Below are 17662 nucleotides of genomic sequence, written 5' to 3'. Positions count from 1 at the left end.
ATACCATGGAAATCTGTACACACTTATGATTTTCCTGTGTTTTGTGGTGCGATAATGGAAAACTGTTATTAATCAGAAGCTGGATGAAAAACAGATTAAAAAGAACTAAATTGGGAGTGGTGATTGAATGCCAGTTAAGCAATAAAGATGTTTTTTTTCCTCAGTTCATTTAAAACAAACAAAGAAACCAAAAAAAGAGTGAGGAAGACTGTAATACATCAATCTGCAAAGCCTTTCAAATTGTAATGTAAAAAATATTTGGGTTTCTCTTTGGTTATAATACCTGTTGGGCTTACCTCAGAATCACCTAGTGTATTCTTTTGTCTGCTATCACTAAACTTCCTAATCCTTTTTTTTTCCCCTCCTTTTCAGAGAACAAGGAACAGAAATACCTTCCTTTGACTCATTGCTTGTCCTCTAAGTCTGGGCAGAACTATGCTTCCCAACTCTGCTATGAAGAGCTGAGCAAGAATGGATGCGACATAAAGCAGAAGTCCTGAAGTCTTAGTCACCAATCTGATGGACTTGCTGTGAGTAGGAGAAAGACTTGTTTTTCCCCTGTCTGCTGTGCAAATAAGAGTTCAACAGTGCATTATTACTCACTTTTTTTTTGCTAGTGCTAATAGGCAAACACCAGCATCAGCCTTCCTAAACTGTCACGAAGCATTGGCGTGCTCGAGGTGCTAAGCTGCTGTCAAAATCTGCTTCAGAGACGTTTGCGGTTCAGTTTTCGGTGAAATGACACCTAGCTACAGGTTCTAAAAGATAACTTCATACTTCAGGCTGAATTATGCTGTGTCTTAATGCGACTGCTCTTTATAGTCGTGGCTTTCAACAGGAATCATGCCAACGTGCCTGTGTGCAGGGTACTGCTCTGCAAGCTGGAGAAAGGTATTTCTCAGTGTGTGACCGAGGCACTTCCCAGGCTTTTTTTCGTGTAGAGTACATTATGAGAGGACTCAATAGATTAAATTATTTATTAAAATGATCACTTGTGGAGGTGTATAACTGTCTATGTTAGAACTGTGGCAGCAAGCATTTATATTTCTTGTGTCTTTGCTAATCTGTGGTTTTACTTAATGTTAATGTTTAACTTTAAGATAAACGGCTATATGCTCGAAACATTGGATGTAGCTCCTCTCTTTTACTCTATTTGAAAAAACTTTCATATTGGTGTGGCACGTCGTTTCCTTGCTGTGCTTCTCTCCCTGTTTTTGGTGTGGTGGCTACAACACAAAACCAAGAAAAACAACTGTTTGCAAGGCGGAAGAGTGAAAAAGATGCGGCGTGCGGGGCTGCTAGCCGTGGCGTTATCGAACGAGTTAGCTGAATTTGTGTTTCCTGATGCTTTGTTCGTGTTTTTGTTTCTGTGTCATAAACCTCAGAGCGATACATGAGTAAGTGTTGAGAGAGGCGGAGGACCTGAACTTGGTACTGACACCATGTGGGCTGTTGCCAGGATATTCTTTAACTCTCATTCTGTCAGTGAGAGTGAGCACTAACTTAATCTTCTCGGTTTGTGTGGCGCTCGTGTTAATGAATAGTTGCCACTGTATAATCCTCAAGGTTGTATTGAGAGGCTATTGAGATCTGGTTTCATGCTGCACCTTGATTTGTACCCTCTCTTGAAATACTTCCGTATTTTTTTTTTTCCCTCCAGATTTGGCGTTTTCCAAAGGAAGAAACGACAAGAGAGGTGGACAAAGCTGCTGGTTGTGATTGTTTTCTGTGGGTTTTTTTATATACATAGGTTCACACTTCCAAACACTTGAATTGTTTTGGTACTGCTGACAAAGGAAAGATGACCTCTACTGTAGTAAGTAAACAAATATTCAAAATATTCCTCTCTGAGTTATTTAGTGTTTGTTTTTTTTTTTTAATGGGATTTTATTTCTTTATAAGTAGCAGCCTACTGAGTGATGTACCGGTTAACAAGCGTTTTTAAAATGCGCATATAAGTAATTGTTGCAGTTTCTTTTCTGTAAAAAGGGGAAAGATATACTGAGGCAGGGGTCAGAGACTTGAATTAACTAACATTTCAAGTGCTCAGGTATTCCTGGGAGAGATTTATGCTTTAAAGCTTATTTGGAGGGATAGTATATTGGCATGGCTTCTAACTAGTTCTTAAAGCTCTTCCCAGGATAAATATTCCACAACCTGTTGTAGGCCAGTGCATTTCAGAAATGGTTTAGGTATACCTGATGTTGCCAGAGGTCAAAATGGAGCAGTAGAGCATTTATCCTAGACGTGGACAACTGAGTACACAAAGGCTGTTACTTGTCAGCGTTTCTTTCAATGATGGTACCACCTCAAACCGTCCTTGCTGCTTATTTCTACCCTGTCAGAAGTTCCAGTGCAATGGTTTATGTGGCCAGCTGAAGGGGACTGGGCTCAAGAATCTTTCTTAGGTTGAGTTACTTTGGATCAGGAAACTGGTCTCTTCATATGCCTTCCAGCCTCACTCTCTGTTATTTTTGTTATTCGAAGTGCGAGGTATTAGGCATGTACTGTAAATCTCTTTCTCTGTGTAAATTGGAGTCACTGGTATGTGTATGCATGCATGGTGAATTTCTGCACTGACAGAATTACTTAGTAGAGTTCTGAATGTAATGGCATCTGAAACACATTTCGTCTTAATTGCAGTCTCACCTCTTGTTTTTAATTTTCTCCTGTTTCCTTCCCCTCAACATTACCATTTAGGGTCCACCGTCATACTATGAAAATCTGGGCTTTCAGCCAGCAAACGTCTATTCTGACAAGAAGCCAGTAGGTGCTAACTTGTATCCACAGCATTTCTCACCAAATGCTCCGTCAGTGCCAAACTATGTTCCAAGGGTTGCTACTCATCATTCGAGTAGACCAGTAGCACGTTCATCTGGGATAACATGTACATCAAGTAAGTTTTGCTGGGATTTTTTCCAATTTTAGATTTCAGGTCTTCCAAAGTAAGATAACAAACAAAAGGGATCTTCTCTTCCAATTCCTGTATTGAAGGAGCCACCTCCCTGTGGATGAAGAAGGAATAACTGGCTGGGATGCCAGTGTGACTGGACAGCAACCTGGGTGATTTGGAGGAAGGGTGGTGGAATGGAGAACAGTCTGTCTGGAAAAAAAATGCCTGGTTTTAATGTCAAGGAAATAGATAGTGCTGGTGCTGGAAATTACCTTATTTGTGAACTATTTTCTCTTTTTCTCCTTGCTTTCATTTCAGGTGCAAAGAAAACCATAGCCATTATATTATCCATTTTACTGGTAATTTGTGGTGCAATTGCTGCTTTCCTCATCTGGTATTTTGGTAAGAGGTTTTTTTTTGATTCTGAGGAAAAGATGTATTAAACTTTTAAAGTTCGAAATATACATTCTTACCTTCTATTTTACACTGAATTAAGGACAGGAAAATCTTTGTTACCTATTGTCCTGGTTTTGACCGGGACAGAGTTATTTTTTTCTCCTGAGATATGAACTAATATTGCTTCCTAATGGCTCAGTTTTATTTTTGGGTTGTTTTTGTTTGTTTGTTTTTGATTTTTTTTTTCTTCTTTCAATTTAATGAACAAAGCTGCTGTCGCTTTCCTTTCATGAAGTAAATATGTGATGTTAAGTGATGTCATCAGCTTTTTGACTCTTCTGGAGCAGCTTATTCAGGTGGCTTCTCTGGAGAGCTCCAGCCTGTCTGGCAAAAGCTGGTGCAGTACAACTGTTCAGTGCCATAGCTGTTAGTAAAGAGTAGTCTGACCTCTTGCAAGGGTTTTTGCATTGGGAGATAGCTGGCACGCAACTGCACATGGACACTACATTCTGCGGTGCATTTCATTAGGGAAGTCACTGCTGTGCATCCTCTCTGAAATGGAACTCTGTTCCAAATTTGAACTTCACTGAAGTTCAAGTGAGGGAAGGACATTGAAGTAAATTTGTATGCCTTAACAGCGAGAGTGTAAATGGTCCAGATATGTTTATTTTGGTAAACTGGCATCTCTCTTGGAGCAGAAGTAATTCACAGCCATTTATAGTACCTAAAGGGGGCCTACAAGAAAGCTGGAAAGGGACTTTTTTACAAGGGATGTAGTGATAGGACAAGGGGCAATGGCTTTAAACTGAAAGAGGGCAGATTTACATTAGATATAAGGACAAAATTTTTTACAATGAGGGTGGCGAAACACTGGAACAGGTTGCCCAGAGAAGTTTTGGATGCGCCATCCCTGGAGGTGTTCAAGGCCAGGTTAGACGAGGTTTTAAGCAACCTGGTCTGGTGGAAGGTGTCCCTGCTAGTTGCAGGGGAGTTAGAACTAGGTGATTTTAAGGTCCCTTCCAACCCAAACCATTCTATGATTCTATGATTTGTTTCTGTGAGGCTTTTTCTCTGAAAGTGTGTTAAAGTTGTGTGAGCCCAGCCTGCCTCACCACTGTAAGCTGTAACGCAGATGATACATTTGCCTTGGAAGTCATCCCTAACCAGGGTGACAGAGCACTGACACTAGGCTCCGTTCAGCTCAGATGATGTTTGTCTTGTGCTGTCTTAATTTCCTTTTCAATGAAAGTCACTTTTCAAAGGAAATTAAAAACAATCTGCTGCGTTTATAGGAGCCTCTCCTTTCCATTCTGTGCGGGAAAGGAAAGGAAGAGAGAAGGGAGTTCATTTGAAACTATTAAGATGACACTTTGTGTTCTTAAGGTTTTTTTTTTACTCACTTTGATTTATACAGGGTGAATATAATCTTGTTTTAAATGTCAGCGAAAGGAAAAAGATGTAATTGGAGTAATCACTTTCTTCCTCCTTTTCTGTTTATAAGTGTTATGCTTGGTCAGTGTGAAGCTGACTCCTTTTAGACAACTTAATAGTGCTTGCTTATTCAGGGGAAGCAGTGGACAAAATCCAATCAGCTGCACCAGTGACTTAATCTGACAAGTGATGCAAAGGACAGAGCAATACATCTTCTGTTGTGTCAGGCTAGGCCTCCTCCCATCTCTGAGTTAAGAGCTCTTGCTGATGTTTGCTCTATCAAAGTGGAATGCTCCTTAAGATGAGAGTTGGCAGCAGTTGCCTGAGGCTAAGCTGATGTTCAGTCTGACGGGAGTGTTGCTCTCTCCCCGCAGTAGAGAACGATCCCTGTGGCTCCTTAATCGAGTGTGGATCTTCAGGAGAGTGCGTGCAGCCCTCGGAGTGGTGTGATGGAGTGAGTGACTGCTCCAATGGTGAGGATGAAACCCGGTGTGGTGAGTGCCAGCAGTCACAGCGCGGGGGACCTTCAGCCAACTGTAAGAGTTTTTGAGAAAATTGCCTTGTCCAAAGCTTGTCTAAGTAACAATAGCACCGTTTTAGCCGAAGTTGTATCTCTGAAATCATTTGGGATGTTTGAGCGCTTTGAAGCCTATATCTAGATATTCAGTTTGTTTCTAGTCCGGTTGAAAAGCCGAAACAAATGACTGACTCAGGGGTTTGAGCTGGCTTGACTTTGAATCAATTTTTTAAAATATCGCCTTTTAATTTGAGCAGGGTTTGTGCAAAACTGAATATAACAATGTCTCTGGAATGAATGGTCATCGTTGACTTCTTAGTAGAACTTCAGGTGATAGCATAAATCTGGCAGTCTTCAATCAGACTTGTCTTTTTCCACATATTTGCATTTGTTATTCTCCCAATAACACTTCAACTACTTCGTAATTCCTTTATGTAAGAAAGCCTGGTCTGATCAGCGTTTCCACTTAAAAAGATGCCAAAGGAAACTTTAGTGCAGAGCTGAAGGTGGACGGTGGAAACATAATCGATTTGTCATTCCAAAGGTGTGGCATCTTGTTTCTAACACCTGTATTGTGCGAGTGCCACTCTGGAAAATTTTGGCTGTGCTTTTATTCTCTCTCTGGGAACTTTTATTCTACAAATGCCTCATGCAGAGTTAGCATTTACTGGCATATACTTTAAAGCTGCTCCTCTCCATTTGGTTGAATAATAGGTTTTTGGAGAAACTTGTTCAATCTGTTCTTTGCTTGAACTATTTATATTAAATTCTTGGGCAAATAAATACATAATGGGGCATAGAATGTCAGAGCTAATTGTACCTTGTTACATTCTGCTCTACAAGCACTCCTCTGAAGAATTCGATGTATTAATATATAATATAAAATATATTGCAATAGATTATGTTTTATTTATACACAATATATGATATATTAAGAAATATATGGTTACATAGACAAAAGAAAAGATTGACTATTGCAATCTTTCTCGGTTGTAGAATGTGAAACAGAATTTTGAGCATAAAAGCTGAAATGAAAAGATGAACCCTATCTTGTAAACTCTCATTTTTAAACCGGTAGTTCTTTTAAACTGCCTTACACAAAAGGATTAAGTCATTGCCCCATGCAATGCAACAGGCTTGAGGAAGACTGGCTGGAAAGCTGCCTGGCGGAGAAGGACCAGGGGGTGTTGGTCAACAGTCAGTTGAACATGAGCCAGCAGTGTGCCCAGGTGGCCAAGAAGGCCAACAGCATCCTGGCTTGTATCAGAAACACTGTGGTCAGCAGGACTAGGGAAGTTGTTGTCCCATGTACTCGGCATTGGTGAGACCACACCTCGAATACTGTGTTCAGTTTTGGGCCCCTCACTACAAGAAGACATTGAGGTGCTGGAGTGTGTCCAAAGAAGGGCAACGAAGCTGATGAAGGGTCTAGAGCACAAGTCTCATGAGGAATGGCTGAAGGAACTGGGATTGTTTAGCCTGGAGAGAAGTAGGCTCAGGGGAGACCTTATTTGCTCTCTACAACTACCTGAAAGCAGGTTGTAGTGAGGAGGACATCAGTCTATTTTCCCAGGTGAGAAGTGATAGGACAAAGAGGAATGGCCTCAAGTTGCATCAAGGGAGGTTTAAATTGGATATTAGGAAAAATTCCTTCACCGAAAGGGTTGTCGAGGATTGGAACAGGCTGCCTAGGGAAGTGGTTGAGTCATCATCCCTGGTGGTATTTAAAGATGTGTAGATGTGGTACTTAGGGACATGGTTTAGTGGTGGACTTGGCAGTGTTAGGTGAACAGTTGGACTCGATGATCTTAAAAGTCTTTTCCAACCTAATGATTCTATGGTTCTATGATTGTGATGTTTCTGTCTACTTGATATTTACTCAGAATCTGAGTAGAAGGCAAAGTAGATTAACACTAGTTCATACGTACAAGCAAATACTATGGGTACAATAATTTTAAGAAGAGAAAGAGCAGTAATATACCGTGTGATATTCTTGGTTTCTTTTTTCTTCCCCTTCTTCCTTTTCTGGCAGTTAGACTTTTTGGACCAAACTTTATCCTGGAAGTTTACTCACCTGTCAGCAAATCCTGGTATCCTGTTTGTCAAGATGACTGGAATGATGATTATGGGAAGACTGCATGTAAAGACATGGGCTACAGTGTGTAAGTCTAACCTTGATCAGCCTTTGCACATACATAGAAAGGTTAAAATTTTCCTCTTGCCATTTTTAAGAATGCGTATCTGAAACAAAAGCAGCTGGCAATTAGCCCGCTTGGGTCTGCTTTTAACGATGGTAGCTGTTACAGAATCGAAACGAAACATTGCTCCAACAAGTAATGGGTCTGGCACGCATGCAGTGATTACTCAATGGAGTCACTTGTATCCAATACATTCACTTACAGCCATCTTCCAGAGCTCGCTTCAGATCATTCTAATTGCTCAATAACATCCAGTCGACGTAACCTGGCATTACTAGTATTATCTGGAAAGCCTGATTTTTCTGAGGACAACAAGTAACACCAGCTCGTGTAGAAGATCGCCATAAACATTCATGGCCCAGAGCACCGGCCGCGTTCTCCCCATGTAACACTGTGGCCTAAATTCTTCTGCAGTTGAATACTTATGTTACCTCTCTTTTATACAGTTGGCGAATGCTGTTTTCTGGTGCGTGTGGAGTAATGGAGTGAATTTATTACCCAGTCAGGCAGAACTTGCGTGTGCCCACGCTGCGTCGTGGCAGTCTGAACGATGGTCTTTGAACCAGCAGTAGCCCCAGCAGTTCCAGCTCCAGTAAGACAGCCCAGCAGCAACTACACAGAGCTGGTCCTTAGCTAGAAAGCCTGGCAGAACAGCAGCACTTGCTACCCCTGTCGTTATTGCATGGAAATGTGGCAGTCATGACTTATTGGACCTGAACTCTGCTATGCTGTCTAAATGTACCAGAAAAGCCATTGCTGTCATGCGTGTGTTTCATAAGGCTGAAGATTCCTACCGTGTATGCATAGTAGATAAAAATAATATTTTAATCTAGTAACTGTTTGATGGGAAATGGAACTTGAGAAATGTTTAAAGAATCTGAATCTGTAGCACTGTACTACAACACTGGCATTTAATTTAAAAAAATAAATAATTTAGTCTTGTTCATGTCAGAAGCTCTAGCTTGGCACAGTTTGTTCTTGTTTGAAAACTGAAAACTACTGGGTTTCATAACAGACTTCTGTTTTGCAGAGATACGTATTACTACAGTCAAGGAGTAGCAACTGAAGTGAGCTATAAAAGCTACATGAAGGTGAATACAAGTGCTGGGAATATAGACTGGTACCAAAAGCTGTATAGCAGGTATCTTTGTTTAATACAAACTTCTTTCCTTTATCAAAGGTCTTTTTAGCTGTTGTAAGAGGCGTAGCTTCTGCCGTAGTATAATGCAAGCACATCTTTCAATGAGGATCATTAGAGGAAAAGAGACTTGTTTTTAACCTGACTGCAGCAACTGCTCTCCCTTCTATTTAAAAACATAGCTGTCATTTTTCCATCCTTTCTCTCCTCTTTGAAAAGAGAAGATGTTCCATTCTGTTCCCTCCATGTTGTCTAGAAGGTTGCCATGTCAAAGATACTTTTTCCTAAGGCTCTTTGATGATCAACAGGAGTTTCTGTATGGTGACAATAGCAACCAGCTGTAACACATTCACAGCAGCTAGTACAGCTCTTTTTTTCAGTCACATGAAGACACAGCATGCAAAATGGATCTTTCACTGTGGAAACTGTCATTTTTATTCTCATTAAACCAGACTGAATTGTGTAGTTTCTAACTGGTAGACTGCTGTACCTGCAAGTTCCCATGGCTCCCTTGTTTAGGTTCTTCTACAACTATTCACAAATCAGCTCAACTTTTTCTCATGCTGTTCTTCATCTTGCTCCTCAATAGCTTACAAACCTTTTGTACTGGCAACTTAGTTGTCCACATGACAGTTTTGGTGAATGCAAGATATAGTGGAGGGCAGATGGGTGCTGGTAGGGTAGCTGGAGAGAGTGAAGAAAGGAGGGAACCCTCAGCGGGAAGAGGAGAGTGAAGGCAGGGCGTGTAGCTGGAAAGAGTAAGCAGCAGCTGGAGGATGAACTTTGCCCACCGTTTGCTTCACTGTGTGCCTGAAATCCTGTTTGTTGTGGTTTTGTGGTTTTTTTTTTGTTGTTGTTGTTTTGTTTGTTTTTTTTTTTTTATTTCTCGTTGCAGTGATTCATGTGCATCAGGAAATGTGGTTTCTCTGCGCTGCATAGGTAAATGTTTATGTTTCTCAAACTTCTGCTTGTTTATGCTTTTGAAATGCTCTGACTGGGAAATCCTTTTGAATCTGCATAAATAATTGATGTCTTTTGATGGGCAGATGATTTAACTCTGGTTTCCAAGCTTCAAACAGTGCAGTTTAAGGAGCACGGTGGAGAGGAGAACGAGGAGGATGTTGGATCCTCAGTTGCTTTTGTCTTCGCTGCTACTGGTTCCTTTAAATGACTTACCTGCAGTGAAGCTCTGTAGCCCTCGCCCAGCACCTTTGGTGGGACGTTTGTGGTGCATCCATTCTCCAGCCGTTGGGTTGGCCATTGGGTGGGCAGCGCATTCCTGACGGTGATAGCTGTCACAAGGGGACTCCTGGCTGTCGTCTGTTTTGTTGCACAGTGCAAAGGCATGTTTTCTACCTGGCTTGACAGAGGTGCTTGAATCCCAGCGCTCAAAGGTGTAACAAACCACTGGTTTATGGCTTGTGGTGAACCGAGGGCAGCAGCTACCCAGTGTGCAGCTTTATGTTTGCAATGTGAAGGGGGTCTAGGCTATGGGATGCTCAGGATCTCATTGTCTGGGGCAGGGGAGCGGACTACAACACAGACCACATCTGACCTCTGCACTGCTGCCTTCAATAGAGGTCAGCTGTGGTCTGTGCTTCCCTCTGCTAGCGAAGCATGAGCTGCAGAAGCATCTTCCAGACCAGCTCGTTCTTTAACTAATGCCTGTGTGTGTGTGACTGACTCCTTAGCGTGTGGCCTGTCCACTAAAAGCGTGAAAGTTATGAATAGACATCGTGGGTGGCAGCGGAGCGGCGCTGGGGCAGTGGCCGTGGCAGGTCAGCCTCCACGTGCAGGGCACCCACGTCTGTGGGGGCTCCATCATCACCCATCAGTGGATAGTGACAGCAGCACACTGCGTGGAAGGGTAAGTGTCGTGTGGGCATCAGAGCGACCAACTCCTTTTTCATCTCTTGAATGGTGGTTTTGTTGCTTCAGGCTGAAATGCACAGATTTACTTAAGTCTCCCAATTTTCTGCTTTAAAACTGAATTAAATACCGTTCTCCCCGCCTTGCCTTGAATGTGGATGCTAGATGCGTTATTTTGGGTATGTAGCAGTTAGGTTTTCAAGTATTAGGGAAAATTTGTTCTGGAAGACGCCGGCTGCAGACTGTCTGCCTGCTTTCTATAGGAAAAAAATCTTATTTTACTTGTTAAACGTGGAAATTAAGTTAGACAGCGGTGTTGGGCACAGATACCCACCTAAACAAAGAGGTAAATTCAAGGCACCAAACTTAATGCCAGACAGTACAACGCTATCATGAAGATATTGAATTACACTTTGAGGAAAAACAAAAATACAAGGGGAGAAAAAAAGCGCCAAACCCTCGAGTATCACACAACTGTAGATATGATCAATTTAAAGATGCTTGTACCATTTATTTCCTCATATCTTCATGCCACAGGGTAGTAAAGGCCAAGTCAGTATGAAATGTAGGTTTATACTTACCCAAGGAACATTTTACATAGGTGTCAACAAGAAAAATAGCCGATGCTTTGTACATTTTTTAACCTATGAAGAGGACGGTTGAAAGTGTCGTGGTACCTTGTGTTCAGTGGCAGAGTTATGTTTAAAGATGGCCGCTTCTGTTGGAGGGAAAACCCCCTAAGCAACCACATTTTAACGGTTGGTTGGCTGCATCACAGCCTGAGACTAAGCCAAGGAAAAATAACTTTGTCCTTAACCTTGAGAAAGGAATGCAAGTGTTTATTTTTATGTGAGGATATTATCCCTCCTTTGTTTCTGATTTCAGCTCTATAGTATGCAAAAGCTTTAGGAATGCAACCAAGCTGTAGCTGTCCCAAAACTGGTTTTTCAGTCTTGACCTTTTTTTTTTTTTTTTTTTTTTTGAGAGGGAACAACTTGCAAGCACTCTACTACCTTGGCAGTTCTCATGGAGGGAGTTTTAACACTTGTGGGAGGTTTTCTATTGAGCATTTGTAAACTGTGCTGGAGCACCAGAGTACTACTTAAACTACATCTAGCGAGCATGCTTAACATGAAGAAAACTCCACCAAAAATCAAAACCAAACCAAACAAAAAAAAAACCCAGGGCATTTTTAAGACAGTGAAATTCCTTCACTAGATCAGGTTTTTACTAATTCTGGCATCTGCTGCCCTTCCATGCTTTGGGTAGGACACGTGAGTGATATCACTGACATGTGAGACTTCAGAAATAACTTCTTGATCCCTCAGCCAAGGAAATCATAGACTTCAGTGTTGCAGTCTCAGACTATAATTTGCTGTGCTGAGTGACTAAGGGGATAGACAGTGATATTTAACCCATTTCAAAGATTTTTTGGATATGATTTTGAAATTAGAGTCAAGTTAGATGTCTCGCAATTCTTCTACCTTGTTCTTCAGAAATGGTAGTCAAATGCATGTGCATTCTTGGTTGCATATGCATTTGATTGCCATTTCTGAAGATGATTTTTTTGAAGGTCATAATCTGTGACTCGTTACCAGAGAAGCAAACCTTCTAACGTTTCTTTTTTCTGTAGACAACTTTCTGACTCCGAACAGCTAGTGAGGGTTTATGCTGGGATTCTGAACCAGAATGAGATGCTCTTACAAAATGGGTACAGAGTGCAGAAGATAATTTCCCATCCAGATTATGATACAGATTCTAAAGACTATGACATTGCCCTTATGAAGTTACAGACAGCGCTGAGTTTTAGTGGTATGTATTCTGCTCTTCTTAAGTGAAAAATCCAATGGCAAAAAGCACATCTGAAGTCATCAAGAAATTCTTGTAGGTACTTACAGGAAGAACACAAAATGTCAGTAGATGCACCTTAGAGAAAAGAGACAAGGCCAGAGGTAGAGACAGAGGGCACACCCTCTAATTTTCTAAGTAGGATTTATTAAATCTAATATCTGGTAAGGGAGTTTGGGCTCATCTCAGTAATGTACTTTTACTCCAGAATGCTGTGTGGTGCTTAAGTATTGCCACTCCTGTACGTGCCGACTCAGGATGTAGTGGTGGAGCAACTGACTAAACCCTAAACTAAGTTATGTCAATAAAACTGGGGGGGAAAAAACCTAGCCAAACAGAAAATCTAACAAACCGAAAACCCAAACCCAAATGTTACAAGAAGTTCCTTCCTTAAAAGTAGATGTAGGTTGTTTGTAAGCAAGCAGTAAAACTAGCAGACAAAGTATTGTTTAAACTTGAAGTGCTTCATGTGTACAGGTGCTTTGTATTTCAGTGCATCATCTAAAGCTACTAGAAGTAATCTGGAGGGGCTCTTCTGCTGCTGAGAGTAGAGAGGTTGCCTGGTTTTGTGTTTCACGTTTCCTACATACAGGCATTGAATCCTGCTTGTTTGTGAGTATTTTCAGCAGGGTTTTGCAAAGAGAATGCGAAGAAGTAGTTGGTGGAAGTTTTTCTTCTTGTCCTCTACTGATCAGAAGGGCAGGTGTTAGTTTTTCTAGTAAGCCTGATGAATTGAGCTAGAACTATTAGCTGTGCTGTTCCTCACTTTGAGGTGAACTGGGAAAGGGCAGCTGGTAAACTTGCTGCTGCTGTATGCATGCACAGAAAGAAAGGTAAAGTACAGAGAAAATGCAGGGTGTGTATGTATTTAAGTGGTGGTCATGCTGAGATGTTTCATATGAATTTATTTTGAATTATGTCTGGAAGTCTGGGATTACAGATGTTACTGTGTTTGTTTTGTAGATACCGTACAGGCCCATTGTCTGCCTAATCCAGGAATGATGTTCCAGTCTAATCAGCAGTGTTGGATATCTGGGTGGGGAGCAGAGATATCTGGAGGTAAGAGCGGCACTGGAATATTTTGGTCTTCTGCATAAACCATTCCTCTTCAGTCTACGAATGACCATTGCATGGGCTGATTGGGCAGTTTGTGCCAGATCTGTTGATATGATATTTTTCACCTGTTTTACAGCCCCTAATATTTACACAGGGCATTCTGTCTCAAAGCAAGCTGTGATGCGTTGCATTCAGCAGATCGCAAAGGAGCCCCAAGTCAGTACCGAGGGCCAGAAACTCATGCAGGAAACAATAATTCTGTGCCCCTGCTTCAGTGCCCGTGCACCCTCTCCTGTAACAAGGGTAGCAGTACACCAAGTTAGTCCTCTGAGGACACGGGAAAGGCAGGATCCTGTACTTTCCACCACCTCAAGCTAAAATAGCATGATGCAAGTAAATTTCTAAGAAGTGAGAAGGAAAGGGACGAAAGGATTTTTCAGTATGAGAAGGTACTGGGTGGGGAGGGGGTCTTGGTATAGCTGGACCCTGAGTATGGAAATTGCTGGCTGCTTGTGCTGGACCATGAAACTTGGGATGTCCTCTTCACCTCTTGCAGTCTAAAAGTGCTTTTAATAGCCCTATAGGTATCACAGTTGATTTGAGGCTGGAGTAGGCAAGTGGGTGCCATGTTCTCTTGCTTTATAGTACACTGACAGCAAAGCAGAGTAACTCACTGACCTCTTGGAAGGGAGTTTTAATGCCACAGTTGTCTCTGTGTGATGGATCACACATCTGAAGTGTCCCTCCCTCCCAATGTTTCTAGTAAGTTTATTTCATCTCGAATGGTGCTAGCTGCTGGGTTTGTAATAGCAACGTAATATGATGCTTGTTCTAATTTTGTCTTTGTGTGTTTTTGTGCATGTTTCAATTTTAGGTAAAACATCAAATACCTTGAATTATGCTATGGTGCGTTTAATAGAAAATTCTGTGTGTAATTCTCTCAATGTCTATAGTGGCATGATTTTGCCTACAATGGTCTGTGCAGGATATCTAAGCGGAGGAATTGATTCCTGTCAGGTAATTATTCCTAATTAACACCTAATAATGATCTCATTATTTTTGTGGTCTTACTAGTAGGTTTTTTAAATCATTTATTACTTAAAAACAGATCCTATGCAAAAAAACCACAATAAAATTTGAGTAACATTTTGGCTGGGCTTCTAGTTCCTTTTGTGATGCATCCCTGTAAAAGGGAGAGCTTTTTTTCATCTTCTGAATGGTTGCCAGTGCTGAATTCTTGCTAAATACCCAAAGAGGGTAAGACAGTTCTTTTTAGTTGCTTCAAGGATGTGTTGTTATCTAGCATTATGCTTGTGAACAAGAAAGTCAATAATACCTATCTCACTTGGTGCTTGGGCAAACAATTTTCATCCCTATTGCAAGCAATCATCATTTAATACTGTAATTGCCATCATGTTTTGTTTCAGTGACCACCTTAAAATAGTGATTAGCCTTTTTCAAAACCTAACTTGTATTCCTGAAGTGAAATGAATTGTGTCTTTCCTGGTGGCCAGGTCACTAACAATATGCTTCTGTCTTGTGCAGGGTGACAGTGGAGGTCCTCTAGTAACCAACAAAAGCTCCGTGTGGTGGCTGGTTGGAGATACCAGCTGGGGAACTGGCTGTGCTAGTCCCAATAGACCTGGAGTTTATGGGAACGTGACTGTATTTACAGACTGGATTTATAAAATATGCAGGTAAAATATTTTTTTTTTAAATAATTTTAAATGTCCTGAATCTGGAAACTTCATTTTATTTATAAAAATTCAATAGTGAATCTATTCTCTTGAGAAGCATCCAGGAGATAAGGCAGTCTGTCAGCAGAACTTGAAACCTTTTCTTTTTTTTTTTTTTTTTTTTTTTTGACTCACACAGGCAAACAGATGACCATGCTGTCTGTCCTTGCTGATTGATGTTTTGGAGAACAAGAATAAATGAAGCCATGGGTGCCCGGGATATTTATTCACTTTGCAAATGATTTTTTTTTTTCTTTGACTTTTCTTTTTAAAAATGACATGAAGGATTGCACACTCGGTTCTGTGCTGGCTACAGTGACTGATCTTAATCAGTGAAGGATTATCACAATGAGCACCTTTCTTCTTCTGGTGCCTGGCAGAAAGTCCTTCTATTAACTGCTTGCTGAATCGTCTCTCTTTAGTCAAGTAACTTTCACTTGATAATCAGGTACAGGTTTATAATGGCAATTTTAGTCACAATTTAACTTAAGATTTTCATAGCAGGATGTCGAGACAATTGGTTTAGTAGTGTTTTAAATTAAAATGTTAATTGAACGTTGACTCTCTGAGCTGCTGGTTGGCAATTTAAAAAGAAATGAATTTTTGTGGTATATATGAAGGGAAGTTTTCATGCACTACGGTAGAGGCACAGAAAAAAATACTGTATATTCAGGTAGTTAAAAATTCTCAGGATCTCGATGCAGCAGTCATCCAAGTCAGGTTGCTTGAAGTGATACCAGTCTGACTGCCTCAGTAATTAAAAGTGCTGTTCTGCCTTAAGCTGCTCTGAATTCAAAAAGGGCAAGACCTGCCATCACTCTCGATGTAGACTAGGGAGAGGGATGCTCCGGAGCTGTGGCAGGAAGCGGTGAATTAAGTGTCCCGATGGCGAGGTCCCTGGCCAAGCACATCGAGGTTGACCCTTCAACTCTTCCTGCTGTGAAAGGCAAAGGGCAAAGTTTTTCAGCAAGGCTGTGCTGAAAGCTGAACCTTTGATGGCAGACGCCATACAGAGGCTGGATGTTTTATACAAAAAAACCTAAATCTGCGTTTCTGCCTACCCAGATGAACTACCTCATTTATTAAATTTGGCTTTTAATTCTTTAAAGCTCTCCTTTATGTATCTGCATGTATGTTTTTAGCAAAATGTAATTAATATCAGAGTGCCACCTCAACTAGGATTTTGAAAATAATTTATAATCAGAGGATCAAAAAGCCATATCAAGTCACTTTTTTTAAGAAGGATAAATCTTTTGAATGAAATGATTCTGCTAGTCTTGTTTTCTCTGTTGGTACTGAAATACAATAATCTTTCATGTAAACACTGCACCAAATAAATTTATTTTTTTTTTTTTACAAATAGTTGTCCTTAGTAGTGGTTTATGTCTTTTCACTTGGATTTTTTGGAGGCAGTTGCTGGATTCAGTGTCTGAAATGCTTTGAGAATCCAATTAAAAAACAAACAAACAAAAAACCCCACAAAACCCTAACAAAAAAAGTATAAGTTGTTTAGCCTAAAGGCAGTGGTCGAGGGAGTCGCACCCTATTTTGTTATGACATGTCATGCTGCCTAAAGCAATATGTACCTGCCTCTTCTTTAGGTGTGAGACAGGGTGTTTTCCATAGCACATATGGGTATTGAGTGTGCCCTGGGGGATACCATGAAGTAGTCAAGAAGTTTTAAAGTACTTTCAAAATAGAAATTAAATTAAGTTGTTATGGTATCAGGCTTTTTTATGGCTTCTGACCTGCAGCATTGCAAGTCAATAGTAACAAAACAGTATACTGAAATGAGGAAACCTGACTACAGTGCTAAACAGAGTTAAGAAAGCGGAGTGCTGCCTTGGGTGAACGCTGTGCCACAGAAGTCACAAATCTGCTGCTGCAGTTTGATGTCAGAGGGTCAAACACCTTCTATCATTTCTAGCCTGAAGAGAAGGCTTCACCTGTAAGCATCTTGGAAATTACTACGTGGCACACTGGTACAAGTGCATTTGTTTTAGCTGAATGCAGACATTATTCTTGCTACACAAAGCACAGCTTTGACCGTTAAAATAAATCCTGCATATGAAAGATGTCATGAATATAGCATGCAGTAGTATATTTTGCAGTGGCTTCCATGAAATGAAAGGGCTTTTGGAAAGGTTCTCCTTGCCCTGGGGAGGGAAAGGAGAAAGGCAGCAAGACACATACTGAGACACCCTTCTAATGTTTACATCCTAAGGGATTTATTCCCTTTTGGACATCTGAATCTTGCCATCTAGTGCCCATCAGCCCCAAAATTTCAGTCGATGCTCCAGGCATCCAAAAGAAAGAGCCTCTTAGGCTTTCTCTACAAATCAGAGAACTGAAAAAGGAGAAACAGACCAGTGGCATCCTGTGGATGTACCGATCAGATGATGTCAACTTTCTTTTCCCTCTAGGCTGGAGCTGTTTCATGCCCACTGTGTGCACCCTCTCTACTTACTGGGATGGGATGTAACAGTGGTGACACCTTGCACAGTCATCTTTCAGATAATGGCAAGAAAGACAACAAAAATGGCGAAAACATAAAGAGAAGTGGGGAATTGCCAGGGTTGT

General features: G+C 41.0%; 1 protein-coding gene across 1 annotated transcript; it reads left to right on the top strand.

Annotated features, from left to right (window-relative positions):
- The first annotated feature begins 1801 nt into the window (after positions 1–1801).
- On the top strand, positions 1802–15047 carry TMPRSS2 (transmembrane serine protease 2). Its single transcript, XM_009988168.2, is given in 13 exon segments — positions 1802–1816; positions 2701–2896; positions 3212–3295; positions 5095–5214; positions 7270–7399; positions 8466–8576; positions 9469–9512; positions 10265–10305; positions 10307–10440; positions 12076–12254; positions 13254–13349; positions 14221–14363; positions 14892–15047. Coding segments are annotated over 13 exon segments (1449 nt in total).
- The last annotated feature ends 2615 nt before the right edge of the window (positions 15048–17662 follow it).

The sequence above is a fragment of the Tauraco erythrolophus genome, chromosome 1 (genome assembly GCF_009769465.1).
Source record: "Tauraco erythrolophus isolate bTauEry1 chromosome 1, bTauEry1.pri, whole genome shotgun sequence".
NCBI lineage: Eukaryota > Metazoa > Chordata > Aves > Musophagiformes > Musophagidae > Tauraco > Tauraco erythrolophus.
The sequence above is the reverse complement of the archived record's forward strand: the minus strand, read 5'-3'. Positions and strand labels throughout refer to the sequence as shown.